This window comes from Natrix helvetica, assembly GCF_964273705.1.
Source record: "Natrix helvetica genome assembly, chromosome: 1".
Classification (NCBI taxonomy): domain Eukaryota; kingdom Metazoa; phylum Chordata; class Lepidosauria; order Squamata; family Natricidae; genus Natrix; species Natrix helvetica.
The window spans coordinates 202,644,420-202,661,210 of NC_138548.1; the positions used below are offsets into that span (position 1 = coordinate 202,644,420).

At 39.9% G+C, this 16,791-nt stretch overlaps 1 protein-coding gene across 1 annotated transcript in view; it reads left to right on the forward strand.

The window, feature by feature from the left end:
- Positions 1-16,791, forward strand: part of SLC38A5 (solute carrier family 38 member 5) — a 41,973-nt gene that overhangs the window by 14,827 nt on the left and 10,355 nt on the right. The window contains exons 3-13 of the mRNA XM_081939532.1: positions 1,634-1,822; positions 4,335-4,419; positions 5,585-5,700; positions 6,007-6,080; positions 6,664-6,756; positions 7,112-7,193; positions 10,845-10,927; positions 11,968-12,026; positions 12,470-12,586; positions 13,379-13,458; positions 15,182-15,282. Of these exons, the coding sequence (XP_081795658.1) occupies positions 1,731-1,822; positions 4,335-4,419; positions 5,585-5,700; positions 6,007-6,080; positions 6,664-6,756; positions 7,112-7,193; positions 10,845-10,927; positions 11,968-12,026; positions 12,470-12,586; positions 13,379-13,458; positions 15,182-15,282 (982 nt within the window). The 5' untranslated portion in view covers positions 1,634-1,730. The remainder of the gene's footprint in view (positions 1-1,633; positions 1,823-4,334; positions 4,420-5,584; positions 5,701-6,006; positions 6,081-6,663; positions 6,757-7,111; positions 7,194-10,844; positions 10,928-11,967; positions 12,027-12,469; positions 12,587-13,378; positions 13,459-15,181; positions 15,283-16,791) is intronic.

A 16,791-nucleotide genomic window follows, 5' to 3' on the forward strand; every position in this document is an offset into this window, starting at 1 on the left:
TTTTCCTGGCAGACATACACTACAGGTTTTTTTTTTTTAAAAATTCTGAACTGGGTAAAATCTTTAATGCTTGACTTCAGCTTGTAATGTAAACTAAGAGACCTTAGAAGCATACTGCTGGATAGATTGGTGCTGGGAACAATGCAGCCTTTTATGTTAATTAGCTTTATGGTGGGAGAATGTCTTATTGTACAGTGCCTGCTTATTCAGATCTGCCTGTCTCACATTTCTGCATCCTAAATGGGGGTTAAAATATCACCATCTTCTTCAATCTTCCCTTTTGCTTCAGCTTTTGGTCAGACTGCCTGAATTAAATCCCAACATCAGTTTCTTCAGATTACTGCCCTCCAATCGAATTTTGGACTACAACTTTCATCAGGAGTTTGATTCCCACCACTTCTGCCTTACATTATTCTATAGAAACCACTCATTCACTGACTATAGGAGTTAGTGCCCATTATATGCCGGAAACTGTTCATTGAGCTCAAGGCCTTAGAAGGGCAAAAGAGTATAGTGATCAGAATGAACAACTCTTTTCCCCTTCAGGACAGTACTGTCAATTGATATTGCAGATATTGTGTGGGACAACAATGTCCAATGATGCTGAAGTGGTTGGTGGCAAAACCAGACATACAGACGTACATACAAACACACAGACAGACAGACAAAACAAAAACCCCTTCCAAAAGCTTTGACAAATATAAAGCCTAAATCAAAACTCGTAAATCGGCTGTTTCAGAAGCCTAATTGCAGGGACTCTAGAAGTCAGAAAGTGTGGGTGGAGGTCCAGCATATGTGTGCATTGTATCCCCAACATATTCAGAGAGCACCAGGTTGAGAAAAGTAGAAGAGTCTGGATGAAATAATCTTAACGTCTAACCACTTCTGAATGAGAAGGTAGCTCTGCAAATTTGGGGATCATTTTATCTGTGCATTTAGGAGTGAACTTTCTTCCTGGATATGGCTGGGTCAATGATACTTCAGTAAATCTGTAATATGAATACAACTGCTGTATTCATTATACATGTTACTATGTCTTTTGCCCCCCCTCCCAAAGATTTTCCTTCCTCCCCCCCCCCCCCCCACCGCCAGGCCTCAGACAAAACTACAAGAAAATACATCTTCTCTCAAGCCAGAATCTTTTGAGAAAGTGGAGAAATGGTTATGGGTTTAGTGCTTTTTTTTCTTACCTTAGTCTATAATGGTTATTGTTAGGGGAGGAGGGCTCATAGAGCAGTTGGTACGCCACCCAATATGTGAGTACGTGCCATATTTCTTGGCAGTTGCATGCAGATGTGTGTGAAAATGCTTAGGGAAGCAGCCTGCCAACTCGTGCTTAAAGGTGTGGGTGGGAGAGGGAACAGGCTAACATCCTTCTTCACCTACCCTCTGTCAGGACAGACTCTCCCCCAGGCATGGGGTTGGAATTGCTGTATGTTTCTTGGCGTGCCTTTTCATTAGAGTGGCAAAACTATTCTGGCAGTGCCTCCCTTCCCCTCCCCCCCCCCATCCACACCCTTCCTGCAGCTGGGAGTAGAATATTTGGATTCTCAGTACTACCTAATTCAAGCCCCTCTCCACCCCCCCTGGGATTATTGAGTGCTGCTTGTTGAAGTCTTCTTCATGTCCTCAGGTATCCTGCTGAACCAAGTGCATTGCTGTTGCTGCTGCTGGCAGTTTCCTAAAGACGTTACCCACATCCGTGTGCAAACATCCCACTGACTGCGAAGATGGAACTGCAAAAAATGGGGAGCGAGAATGGCACTGAAAGATTCAATGGTACCATACCTGACAGTGACAAAGCAGCTGTCTTGGAGGATGGGTGAGTCTTTAGTAGGAATGACGGAGTAATTGGTTGGGAATACGCCCTCTGTGGTGTAACGGTTAAGATGTTAGATTGGGACCAGGCGACCAAGTTTCCACTTGACTGTGAAACTGTCCATCTGACTTCAGACCAATCATATTCGCTCAGCCCTGCCTACCTCACACTCAGGGGGGGTAGAATAAGGGGGAGGCTCTGTATCAGAGGTGGAATTGAGCAGGTTCTGACCTGTTCTGGAGAACCGGTAGCGGAAATTTTGAGTAGTTTGGAGAACCGGTAAGTACCGCCTCTGACTGGCTCGGCCCCCATATATACTCTTCCTCCCAAGTCCCAGCTGAATGGGAGGGAATGGGGATTTTGCAGTATCCTTCCCCTGCCACGCCCACCAAGCCATGCCACGCCCACCAAACCACGCCCACGGAACAGGTAGTAAAAAAAATTGAATCCCACCACTGCTCTGTATATATACCACATTGAGCTCCCAGTGAAAAGGTGAGATATGAATGCAACAAATATACGTACGGGGAGTCCTCATTTCACTACGGTGATTGGGCCTGGCAGTTCCATTGCTAAGTGATGGGGTCATAAAATGCAGCATCATGTCACTGTGCCAATTTACAGTGGCAGTGGTGGCAGTCCCAGTTGCTGTGAATCCAGCGTGGTTGCGGTCTCCCACAGACAGATGATCACCATTTGTGTGACCTCTGGTTGGCTTCCCCTTTGACTTTGCTTTTCAGAAACCAGCGGTGAAGCTCACAATTAACCATGGGATGCTGTGACATAATTGTGAGTTTGCTGCCAAGTGTCCAAACTGTGATCACATGGCTTTGGGGACACTGCAACAAATGCAACAACGAGGACCTCAATCAGTGCTTTCATAACTAGTTGCTGAACGAGTGGTTGCTTAATAAAAAATGAGCCAAATTTACAACTTTGCAAGTTTTGCAAACCGAAGTATGCATCTATATTCCTGTAGTACCTGCACGTTGCAGAAGAGGGTCACTACTTAGAAATGCAGCACAAAAGGCAAAGATTATTGCGAGGAAAGATGAGCAGTTTACATGTGAAAGGGGAACAACAAGAAACCACGTAAAAGATTAATTATAATTAATACACCCAATACTTGTGGAATTTATATCTGTATATTAGGAAAAAATTATTTAAAATGTGAATTTTAGGAGAAATAATAATTGCATGTATACTTCCATGCAGCCTTCAAAACAAATTCAAATAGGTATAGAAATGGAAGAGAAAAAAGAGAGGGAAATTGACAATTTATATATTCTTAGTTTGGAAGTTATGAAGAAGGTTGGGCATGCAGAATTGGGCAGCATGTGAGAAAGATGAAAATTAACTGAGCAAGCAGAATCAAAGCCAGTAAAGCAGGAATTCAGGTTAGGCAAAGAGACATCAGAGTAGTTTCCTCAGATGGGGAAAAATATTTCTGTAACATAAAAAGCCCCGGAGGTAATATAGAAAGATGCAGATTATGAAGCAACTACTTCTAGTGGCAAAATTAATACACAGATCATCAGTCTGTCCTCCAAAGTGTTAGAAACCATTCTGCCAGCAGCAAACAAATAAACACACATTCTGTCAAGCTTCCAATTCAGGACTTTTTTTTCTATTTTTTATTTTCAATGAAACTACCCAGAACTACCCAGTTTTCACCCAGATGGTGAAGATGTGTCTTAGAAATACTATTAGAGGTCATTAGCTTGATCAGGCGCTCTCACGTGTTCTTTCTTTGCACTGGCTTCAGGGAGTACCCTTTTGCATAACCAACAGGTGCCTTCATTAGCAAGGGTACCAAATTTCCAGTTGTTTATTAGGTGCAGAAATTAGTGGCAGGTATACATTTGAAAAAACTTTTCCATGCTTCAGTTTTGGCACTGGACCACTAAATGACAAGTGTAAGTAACCATAGAGAGCCTGATCTCAGGTTGGATATATGGAAATGTCATTAAAGAACAAAGCCCAACAAAACCAGAATACAGGACCAGAAACAAAAAGACCAGAACAAGCCCTCTCTAGCATCCCACACCCAGACATGCAGGTATTAATACCAGATACAATCAAGCAGGATAATTGTTGCAACCCGTCATAGTAATTATCTCCAAGTATTTGAAGCAAAAGCAAAACATAGTAGTCATTCAATTGATTAATATTAATGCACTGGCTTCATTGTATAGTTACATCAGAATTTGGCAGGAGAGTCAAGATTGCCAAACCTATATATTTTTAAATTAACACATTTATTTTATTAGAGCAACCAGACGATATGTAAATCACGTTAGTAGTTCAATACTTATGCTAAGTACAATAACACATGATGGTTTCATCTACTTTGTTTCCTCTGTTTTCATTCCTTTCCACCTTCTCTTAAGATTCAGACACTTGAATTGGAACACAGCACGACCTGTTTAGCTTGAGCCATTGATTTGTGATGCTTAACAGATGCAGTTCTGGTTTAGGACTCCACTGACCTTTTCTACTTTCCCTTCCATTTCAGGTATGAGGAAGAGGAACGTATTTCAGCAGAACAAGATGGCTTCTTGCCTAACGCTGCCAGCAAGAAATTCAGCCAATTCACTGATGTAGGTGATGATGTCAGTCAGATATCTCTAAGCTGTACGGAATTGTGACAGAAGGCTTAATGCTTATTTGTACTAATAAAGGAGAATAATTGTAGCTCAGTCCTTGGTGCTCTCTGAGCTTGGTTGATTTCTTGAAGATGTTTCATTACCCAAACTAGGTAATATCATCAGTGCTAGTATTGGTACTGATGAGCTCAGCAAGCACCAAGGACCCATCTTTTATAAGTGCAACATGATGTTGCATGCACATACTGTACAAAAGGGCAGAACTTGCAGTAGGATGACATGACATGACAACCAGCTCCTGTGTATTTCCATTCCTCTACTTATCCCGGAAAGTAAAATTCAAATGTCTCAGCTATTTCTTAATGCAGTTTGCAGATGTCTACCAATCCAGCATGACCTAATGAAACAGGATTGAAGAATTTTCCTTGTACAAGTGTCATTTATTTATTTTTTACACGTGTGTGTGTGTGTGTGTGTCATTGCACAACTGTTGCATTGAGACATAGGATAGGGTTCCTAGAATATCTCAGACTTCTACTGAATGTTGCCCATGATGTGTGATCTTTGTTCTTGTTAGCATGCATATTATATCAAGTAGGTATTTTAGAAGTATTACCTCATTATATTTTATTATCTATTTATATCATGGCCACCTATATTTATAATTTCCAACAAGGTTTAACCAGCCCCACCTTTACAGACTTCTGTTATCTCCTGGCTCTTTTTAATTTGACTGTCACGGTTTCCTTCTGTTCACACTGAATCATCTCTTCTTTTGAGAAACATCTTTTATTGTGTCAGAAGTCTTCATTCTGGTACAAGTGTTCCCACACACACGAGTCGAACGCAGACCTCCCAAAATATATGGCATAAAGTATAAATCTGTAAGAATCAGACTGGTACAGTGCAATATATTGGCCATTGTATAGTAATTGGTAACTTTATAGGGACACTCATGCAGGCCAAATGTTCTGCCACTTCAACTTTCTTTTCTGGGTGACCCTTGGCTATTTAATGGTTGGTATCATTTCCCCTTTCATCCTCATGTATTATACTTCTATTAGGATTAGTGCTTTGTTTTCCATATGGCCCAAAGGCTTTTTCCCACCCAATTTCTGAAATTTGGTTTTTTTTTTCTTTTCTTAAATCTTGGCTGCAGTTTGAGGGAAAGACTTCGTTTGGGATATCAGTCTTTAATCTGAGCAACGCCATCATGGGGAGTGGCATCCTGGGCCTGGCCTATGCCATGAGGAATACGGGAATCACCCTCTTTGTGTGAGTGTAACTCCCACAGCATGGTACCCAGGAAAAAAATCCACAATCCAATGGGGAGGAAGCAAGTAGAAATTCAGCCACGTTTTCCACCTGTGGGTCTGCTGCTGGATGGATTGTAAGAACTAAATCCCAAGCAGGGATTGGATGGAATTTGTGAATTCAAGTAGGGTTGGGCTAGAACTCAACAGTCCAGATGAGGATTGGAAAGAGTTCTCTTTGTCTCCATAGAAGAGGCATTCCAGATTTGTTCCATTTCTGTGAAAGAAGCATTGATTGGGCTGACATTCATTGTTGTCCTTCTTCCAGGATCCTTTTGATCTGCATTGCTTTGCTCTCCTCCTATTCCATTCATCTGCTGCTGAAGTGCGCTGGAGTTGTTGGTAAGTCACAGTTCAGGAGACTCCATAGTATTTGTTGTGGGCCACAGGGTAAGACACTGACCTTAGCCATACTTCTCATTGGGGGTAGAAATAAAACTAATAGAATGCAGGGGTGTATTCTATTAAGGGATTTCAGAATGGTGTTCAGAATTTTTTGCTGTTATTAGAATCCACGTCTTCTATCAGTTTGGATCATTGAAAGTCTTATTCTCCAAGGACTGTGATCTAACAAGAATTAGTGCAGGCTGTAGATGCCTTGAAACTTGGTTTTGAAATTGATCAGTGGGCCATGCAGGAAGCTGGACTGGCATTCAAAGATGGCTCCTTTTGTTGCGCAGGCAGATTGTGGCTGAAGAGTCCAATTTCTCATTAGGCCATCATTATTACCAAGGAGCTGCTTGCTTTTTTAAAACTCAATATGTTGAGGAATGTGTCAATTCCTACCGTAACTGGATTGGTGAGTGTGTTGACTGCTAGCATAAAAGGAGCATAATTTTGAACAGTGGTTAAGACTAGTAGTGTTATCACCCTAGAATTACAAACCAACCTATCTGAATCCTTTCTCTCTCTCTCTCCTATTTAGGAATTAGAGCTTATGAACAGCTGGGATTGAAGGCCTTTGGCCATGGGGGCAAAGTGGTGGCTGCTGTCATAATTTCAATACACAACATAGGAGGTAAAGCTTTCCTACTTCCCTGTTGGGTCAGAAAGGGAAAATAAAGTGATGTATATTTGCATACATTTGCTTCTGATAGTTGGGGTGTGTGTATGAAGTTCAAGGAAGAAGGCTGAATAAAGGACTCTGGGGCATTGTGATCTTGACTTCTACAAACTGATGGCAATTTATTATTTATTTAATTAGATTTCTAGACCGCCCCCTCTCCCCGAAGGGACTCGGGCAATGATGATTTTTGACCAATACCCAATGTTCAGCCTGAGGATAAGGGTGGGCAATCAAATACCATCTTACTGTTTTCACTCTTCCCCAAAAAGGACATTCAGGGGATCCTGACAGCTTTCTTTTTTCACAGCTATGTCCAGTTACTTGTTCATTGTTAAATCTGAACTGCCACTGGTGATCCAAACCTTCTTAGGGCTGACAGCAAACAATGGGTAAGCAAAACTCACTGCTCTTCTTCCTCTTAACCGCGTTCTGCTTGAAATTACACAGAGCAGATGAGCATTCAGCAGTCCCTCAATGAGAGAAGGGGAGAAAGCAAGAAGGAAGGAAGTCCTGGATTATATCAGTTTCTCCATATTTGACACTCTATTTGTTGGAGTATAATCCACATCATTTTATTGTTTTGGTATTTTCCAGGGTTAAGTGGTTAGGCATTGCTGCTACCCTTTGGGCATTCTTCAGCCATAGCATGCTAAGTCTAGGGTGATTTCCAGTTGAAAACCTCCTGGATTTTGACAATGTACAGCACGGTTTTAATTATTCACCAAACATGCTTAACCTGTTCACTGAGTTGATCCATTATTTGCAACAGGCATGGAACATAAACTCTCTAAATAGGTTGGATTCACATAATATATTAAGGCACCAGAAAACCTAAACAAGATTAATTCTAATCAAGCTTAGCATATTGGATGGATGGATCTACTATCTGATCTAGTTAAGTTAGTTTTGTGCCCTCCAGGTAAAACCCAACCAGATCCACAATTATTTCAGGACTTGAACTCTTAGTGATCTTCCCTTGTGGAGTTAGTTTATGGCCATTGTGACCTAAAATGAAATTAGAGATGGTATGTATGTGAGGGCTACGCCTCTTTCCCTCCTCCTCTTTCACTCCATGGCAGCCCTTTTTTTCCAGAGCTGTTCTAAGGGGTTTCTGAGTGGTATTATGGAAGGAAGCAGCTGGTCTTTTTGGCTAATTTTTCCTTCTATAAATGGATCTTCTGGGGCTTGGTGCCTTATTCACATTCCTCCCCTAATCAAGAGAATTTGGGACCAAGCCACAATGATCTGTTGCTTGCAGGACCTCACTCTCAGAAACAAGATGGGGGAAGGAGATACAGAGATTATTCCCTTGTGGATCATAAACTTTCCCCTGAGTTTCCATTTAGGGGTGGAAAAGAATTTCACCACAAATTGTGCTGAAATGCTATTGGATGTCATCTTGGGGCATATGTTAGCATTAAAATCCACTAGTATTTATCTTTCTCCCTGTACAAGTTGACAACCAAGTCTGAAAGAAATACATTGTTGAAAGTTGGAAGGAAAAAGCGGCAACTGTATTTAAAGGAGATTTACATTGTGGGAATATCCATTTAAATAGCTTGTATGTAAGGCCATTTATGTGTAGAAGGACAAAAGAAGTGATTTTTTTTGGTTATTTTAAAAAGGCTACTAAGCAATGTATTCATGTGTTGTGTAAAATTGGGAAGATATTTAAAAGCATTCCTATGTTACAAGATGTTATAAGAGTAAAAAGTTATGACATTTTTGCGTGTACTATTTTAAACTGTAAAAAAGTCGTTGGACTGGAATATTGCCATATTACCACAGACAGTAAAGAGGTCAGAATTTCTAGAGTAGATTTATATACGTCAAAATACAACTCTGTGATGCTATCTCATTTTCTTCAGCTTTAAATTGGATAAAATGTGGAAGTGAAGCCACATTTCAACTTTGCCTGTATGTCTTAAAAAAAAAATCCCTGTTTTTCATATGGACTGGGATAAAGATGGAAGAGGAAAAGATCTGTAAAGTAGCTTTCAAACTTAAATTAGGTTATGTCAATACCATTCCACCCCAGTTCTTAGCATGTTAATCTACTTTAACTGATTTTATGTTTGTCATTAAAAGTTCTGTTATGAATGACAGACTATTTCTTTATTGCAAGCAGAATATCACTATTTTCATATTAGGATATCATAATGGATTCAGGACAGTAACATTTGAATATTCTCAAATGGCTTATTTTTAATAACATATCAAACATTAATAAGCATGCTTATAAAGCAGCTGTCTCCAACCTTTCTGGCTTTGCAGACTGGCGGGCAGGAGAAGGGATGGTTCTACAATGTCAGCGTAGACCCATAGAAAAGAGAACTCTGAGGCAGGCAGATTCCTCAAAGAGCAATTTATTGGGTACATCATATTGGCACAATTGGTGAAAGCCGACTCTAAAACTTCCCTCAGCTTTCGCCTAATTAAAAGTAAAAGTTTCCCCTTTCCCCCAGATTATTGATCACACTGTCCAATCCAGTTGCTGGCTGGTTGCTTGGTTACTTCGCTCGTCCTCTGGCTAACCACCTGTGAGAATGTCCTTGGTTCCCACAGGAAAACTTTATTGTTTTGGCTACAAAACCCCATCTAACTATTTCCCCCCTCCCTCCATTATGTGGCAACCCTGAAAGCCTCCAAGATGGCTTCAGCCAGGTTCACTTCACAGTTGACACATGAGCGGTGGGGGAGCATGTGTGTGTGTGTGTGCAGAGCTCCATGCAAGTGAAGCTGCGTGCACGCTCGCCTGCTGTAGCCCAGTTCCGAACGGGCCTCAGCTCATGGACCATGCCATTACCTCTGGAGACCTCTGGAGTAAAGAAAGGGTGGCTAGGATGGAATAAAGTTTGAGGAAGAAATCTGCCTACTTACAGGAACAGGGAAGAATTTGTTTCCTTGTAATAAAATGCTTAACAGATTGGTTGGACCCCACTGCAACTCTGCAAGTAACCAGAAAGGAAAAGAAATGGCGTAGTGCAAGAGAAGTCTCAAGTCACTTTGGTCATTCACTGCTCACTTATTTGCATATTGTCATTCTTCTGAATGGCTTCTGAATTTCTGACCAATCCCATGAGGGCTAACTGTAAACATACAAATTGTGGTCTTCAGTAGATAAGCGTAACTTCTACCCCAGCAGTTCCTCTCAAGTGTTTCCTAATCTTGGCACCCTGCAAATGCATGGATGTCAGTTGCAAAAATTCTTAGCAACAGCTGCATTGGCTGGATAATTTTGGGATTTGAAGTTCATGTACTTGGAGATTATTCAAGCTGGGAAAAATGACATTTTGGTGTCTTTTATATACGTCTATTTGGTGTAATGGTTAAGGCAACAGGCTAGAAGAGACTGTGAATTCTAGTCCTGCCTTAGACGCAAAGCTGACTGGGTGGCCTTGGGCTAGCTAGTCACTTTCTCTCAGCCTTAGGAAGGAGACAATAGCAAACACTTCTGAATAACCTTGCCAAGAAAACTATGGGGACTTGGCCAAGCAGTCTGAGAATTGGACATAACTGGACGAGAGAAAAGAAAAATACTCTCTTATCAGTGAATCTTCTATCCTTGATTCCTCTGGACGACTGTCAATTGTTGCCGTTGGTAATAATGACCTAGTGGAGCTGACACCTATGTCTTGCCTCTAACAGGGACACAGCTCTTTTCCATGTACAAAGTACAGCATCTGTAGAGTCCATTTTTAAGGTTGTTTTTGTTTTTTTTAAAGATAGGGCAGGTAGCATATATTTGCTAACTAAAATAAATACAGATTTAAATTTGGGAAGGAAAATGTCAAATATCCAGATGCAAAAACGTACTCCATGCTTTTCAGTCCATATTAAAAAGGATTTTTTAAAAAAGATAAAAAGGATGAAAAAAGAAGGCACCTGCCAAGAGTCTGTCTGTCTGCCTGTCTGTCCACACACAGGAGCTCTTTTTTTTTGTGCTACAGTTCACTCTCTCTGGGTGTGTGAGAGAGAAAGAGAGAGTGAGGTAACTATAATGTTCGTGGATTCATCTAACTGTTGTGCTTTATTTTCAGCGAATGGTACATGAAAGGGGAAATTTTAATAGTTGTTGTCAGCGTTAGTGTCATCCTGCCCTTGGCTCTGATGAAACATTTAGGTAAGTGACAGAAAGTGTTTGTCCTGTGTTCTGCTTGTGCATGCTTGGATAAATATTGCCTGATCATGTGTATGTACTTTTTTGCGTCACTGCTGGTTTTCTACCTTAAAAGTTCAAGGCAAGATTGTGTCATTTCAGTCAATGAGGCACATACAACAGTGCTACCCCCAACTGGAGGGAATCAGCATTGCTTCCTATGAGGATTGACATTGATCTTGCAACCTATTGTTGCAGAGAATGGGGCACAAAAGAATATTAGCAGAAAAGCGATATTCCATAAGGTTTTTTTTCCCCCAGTATGTGCATTGCCAAATTCAATTGCATTGACTTTCCAAACTGAATTTTTGATTGAATTTAAACTGTGAGCTCAAATCTGATACATCTAAATTCATCTGGGCTGACAGAAGATTTTCACCTGAGTGTGCTTGCGTTTTTATTATCTGATTAAATAAATTAATACAATCATAGAATATAAGGGTTAAAAAAATTATGGGAAAACTCTCTAATCCAATCTCTCACTAAATGTAGTAATCGAATACAATGGCATTGAATTGGTCCAATTTGATTTTCGTTGATCACCCATGTCGTAAACTTAATATTCAAAATTAAATCAATCCTTCCTCACCCAATCAACAATTATACAGTTTATGTAATAAATAAGTGTAAATTGAACAAAGCCTAATATGTCAATTTGTTAAACATATACTAAAAAAGTGCATTTTTCTTGGTTGCTTTGTTATTTCTGTTTTCTACACTGGAATTTGTTGCTTGCAATTGTTAAACTTCCTCCAAGTCTGAACTCTGCTTTTTTTCTCCCAAATCTTCCCTATAGTATATAGATGTTGAATTTGAGAAGGCCATTGCATCAGTTTAGGACACTGTCCAATTTGTATTATTTTAAGAGCAGATATATCTAATTAATGACGGCTTTCTTTTCCATATTTAGCTTTCTTTGCTGTAAAATCTTTTGAGAGGCTTTTTATCAAGATCCTGTATATAAGATTGATGCAATTCCTTTGTTCCCTTCCTTTTTTTCACAGGTTATCTTGGTTATACTAGTGGACTCTCACTTACCTGTATGTGTTTCTTTCTCATCTCGGTGAGTTACATAATTCCCAGAAACGCTGGCTTCTCACAGAAAGAAAAGGTGCCAGATAGGAAATATGTGCCACAATATTTTCAGAGGTTTTCAATCAGAATAGAGCTGGAAAGGACCTTGGAGGTCTTCTAGTCCAACCCCCTATTCAAGCAGGAGACTCTATACCATTTCAGCTAAGTGACTGTCCAGGCTTTTCTTAAAAACCTCCAGTGATGAAGCCCCTACAACTTCTGAAGGCAAGGTGTTGCATTATCCTCAATGTTAGGACAATTAACTCCTTAATTCCAGATTGCTTCTCTTCTTGATTAGTTTTCATCCCTTGTTTCTTGTCTTGCCTTCTGGTGCTTTGGAAAAGATGTAAAAGCTGCCTTTTTTTTTGCTGCTTTATCTCTCATTCACTCTTTCCTAATGCTCACCATCCATTTTCCATTTCTGCCACAAAGGTAATTTACAAGAAATTCCAGATCCCTTGTCCCTTCAATGATACTGTGGTGGTCAATAGCACTATGGACTCCAGTCATGATATCTGTAGTGCTGAATCCTTTCCTCTCAATTCTCAGGTTGGTATGAAAGTATCTGAATCTAGTGAAATTAAACATGTTAAGAGTAATGGTAGAGTAGGGAAAGACCATTTGGCTATATGAGGCCTGAAGAATCTGCTGGTGCAAGTAAATTAATGGACTTTTGTCTGCTACCATGTTCTAATCACATAATAAGTTTTGTGGCTGAAGGTGTACTTAAAGCTCAGTCTCTATGGCCTCTTTACCCCAGCATCTTAATCTCCATGACACATTGCCTTTTTCCCTTCTTTTATTGAAGTACATCTAGTACTAAAGTCACTGGAATTGGGGGGCGGCCAATAGGATTCCCAAATTATTCCTAGTAATTGTACTCAGAATTATAAATTTTCTTTGAGAAGGGGAACAATATTCTGCAAGTATAAACTTCTTTGGTAACTTTTGAAGAAGCTCTTTAGGCTATACCCAGATTTTTCAGGGATGCATGTAGCTTTGAGATCTCAGGTTGTGTACTTATATAACAAATCAGGAAGCAATTGTAAAGTTGATGGAGGAAGAAAATGCAATTGATAAGATAGATTTTTTTTTCTTCCCACTTTGCCTGTAAAAATATATACTGTAATGTACTTACAATTCAATGAAAATTACAATATGCATTTATAAAGACAAACCCTGCTTTCTAATTTTACTAATAAGGTTTTCTGTAAAGTAGTCCTACTGCTCTGTATTTACTCGCAACGACTTCAATATATGTACGAGAAAGAGCAATCTAGAAATTATGAGTTCCTTCTGCTTAGAACAAAAACGGAACTGTTTTTTCTTTTCTTTTTCTAGACTGCGTATGCAATTCCCATCTTGGCATTTGCCTTTGTTTGCCACCCAGAAGTGCTTCCTATTTACACTGAGCTGCGCAGGTGAGAAAACTTGACAGCACAAGTGGAAAGGTTCTGAATTTTCTGAAAGAATATGTGGAATAGCAGAAGGACAATAAGCAAAATAATTTGAACTTTGTGGAGGAAAAAATGCTAAAAAAATAGCAATAGCAATAGCACTTAGACTCATATACTGCTTCATAGTGCTTCACAGCCCTCTCTAAGTGGTTTACAGAGTCCGCATATTTCCCCCAACAATCTGGCTCCTCATTTTACCCACCTCAGAAGGATGGAAGGCTGAATCAACCTTGAGCCTGGTGAGATTTGAACTGCCAAATTGCAGTCAGCCAGCAGTCAGCAGAAGAGCCTGCAATACTGCACTTTAACCACTATGCCACCACAGCTCATAGATTCACTTAGTCATGTTCCCAATGAAAAGTGAGAAGGGCAGTGCTGGATGGGGAAGAAACAGACATGGTTAGGCGCACTATACATTATTCCTAGTTTTCTAGTTTTATACCTTCCAGGTTTGTAATCTACAATGTCTATTATCCCTAATCTGTTAGGGATTATAGGAATTATTGTTACAGCAGATTTGAGGATAATACATTGGAAAAGGCTGAAATGAAATAATTTTCGTTGGGACCCTTTCAATTATGGTGGGGGAACAGGAAGAAAGAATGGAAGAAACATAGGAGAGCAAAATCCATCTTCTTAAGTTTAGGAGGTCATTGGGGGCTAGTGCTTTCGCACCCAGAGTTTGACATCATCACAGCAAGCCCCACACATCTGTTTCAGTTATTTTAAGGGGTTGTCATGACTTTGGGGGAAGTGTCATGATTCCCTGAGAAAAATAGCCTTGATCCCTGACTGATTTGACGAAATGAAACAAAATTGTTCAGGATGTGGAGTTTTTGTATAACATCTACCCAAAAGTCTCTTGCACTAACAAAATAAAATAAAAATAAAAATACAGTGGTCTTTGTCAGGTAAGCAGCAGCTTCATGCCTCACATGTAGTTTGTGGCTGAGAGATGCAGCAGGACCTCAAAAATGCAGAGTTGTGGCCAGATGGACCAAGCTCAAGATTGTGAAATGCAGATCAGAAATAGGCCAGCAAAGTATGCACTGGTGATAGAAAGGGTAATGAAATGGAGGGTATTCCCCCCTGTTCTTCCAGGGTAAATGTACATAACCTGCAATAACTATTAGGGGATTTCCAAATAGTGAAGTCTTAAGTGCTATCAATCCAAAGACAACTACTTCATTTTTCCTGCTTTGTGTATGTGTGTGTGTGTGTATATATATATATATATATATGACTGTGGATTGTGTGTTTTGTTCACTGAAACACTGATGTGAAGGGCAAGTCTAGCAGGCAGTGAGGAGAAGATGAAGGACTTGCTTACAAGAAGCTGAAGATGCATTGTTCCCTGCAGAAAATAAAGCCCCTGGCTTGCAATTTGGTAAACCACCTTTGATTCTGGAATGGTAACCTGGATTTCGATATAGTACCAGGTGGAATGCAGGTCTGGGGTTATGGAATGGAGTAGAAACATGTAGCATGGCCCTTTAGGTTCCCGTAAGGCCTCACTTTGGAAGAAGGCCCTCATGGGAGCATACTTGAGGACTTGGTAGGTTTCAGCAATTAAGAATTAGAAGCCCAACCTTCTGATCAACCTTCTACCAACTTGCTCATCCATTCTGTGAAGGAACTGGAGATCTAATTAAGTTTTAATGAGGTCTGAAATTTGTGTCTTGCTTAGGGCTTCAAAGCGTCGAATGCAGAATGTAGCCAATGTCTCCATCCTGGCCATGTTTTCCATGTATCTGCTGACAGCTATCTTTGGTTACCTCACCTTTTATGGTAAGGGACAGTTCCTCTCAGGAGGTACTATTGGGGGTGCCACTTAATTCTCTTTCATACACAGGAAAGGAAGAATTTCCCTCTTTGGTTGACCACCATGGCTACAAGAGGTATGATTCTTAATTGTTACATGTTGTCTTTGACTGTAGTCCTTCCTTTTATATATGCAGAAGACAGACTGGAAATAATAGAGACAAAGCTTAAGCACAAAGCAATTGAATATAACAAAAACATATACATTATATATAATAAAACAGAGAGGATTTCTTAAATTTTCCATAGAAATCATGGAAGAAAAAAATATCTGCTACCTGTACGCTTCACCTTTCTTTAAGAAGCAAAAATGTCATAAATGGATCTTCTCCCCTCTCCAGGGATGGGAGATATTTCTCTTCACAGAGCTCTTTCTCATCACATTTGAAAGAACAAACGAATTTCCATTTGCATTGGTTGAGTCTGGGTATTTCAGAACAGCTACCTCTAATTGTTAGATACTTGCTCTAACTACAGTGGTTTCCACCAAGGTCCTCTGTTCCGGCGGGAACAGAGGTTTAATCCTATTGGTCGAAGGGTCTGACAGCTCCCTATAAAAGGGCTGCTGTCAGACACAACCTTCGCTGGATTGTTCTCACTTGTTGTACCTAACAAAGAGCTGTTGTTAACCGTTAAGCCTGTGTGTGCCTATCCATTACCCAATCTAACACTAATGGTCTACTCTTTCCCAATAGAAACATATTTGGAAAGGGGAGGAACATTTCAGAAGTCTTATTTTCAGAAGTCTCACCTCTGTAGAGATGTGAAATGCTTCTTTTTGTAGTGCATAAGCAAAATGTTTTCGTATGCTATGCTTCCTCCATTGGCATTTTCTTTTTTTGTGCAAAAGCTGAAATAAAAGGAGTACATATGCCATATGTTTTTTTTTAACATGCAAGCAATGAGATAAAAATACCCTCTTAAGAATGTGTATATATCATAAACTGTCAGATCCAATGGCAACATGACCTCCTTCCAGCCGGTTTGCAAGACCTGATTGTTTTCCATGCAGTTCCATCTTTGGACTAAAGGCAGCACACAGGCTGCATTTGTTTCTTGAGGGTGTTTCTACCTGAACCGTTCCTCACATTACCAATGAAAAATCTATAGTCCTTTTAAAGGAGGGCAAGAAAGATACTGCAGATCACTCGCATCCATTTCTCACAGACTTTGCAGGGAGACGTTCATGAACATTCAGTGAAATGCCTGGTGCCTTTCATTCACCAACTAAAAATACACACTTCTGAGCAGTAGTTGCGTTTTTAAACTTGTACCACGAAAATTATTTAAAATACTTTGTCTCTGGGGAATAATGAATAGAACAAAGAACGTCAAATTAAAACAGGACATTTGGATTTTAAATAAGTTTTTAAGCATAGATGAAGAACAAGTAAGGGGAAGGCCATATACAGTTACCATATATTAAGGCAATTGAAATTCTAAACCATTTATACATTTTATCAATATCTTTTTAAT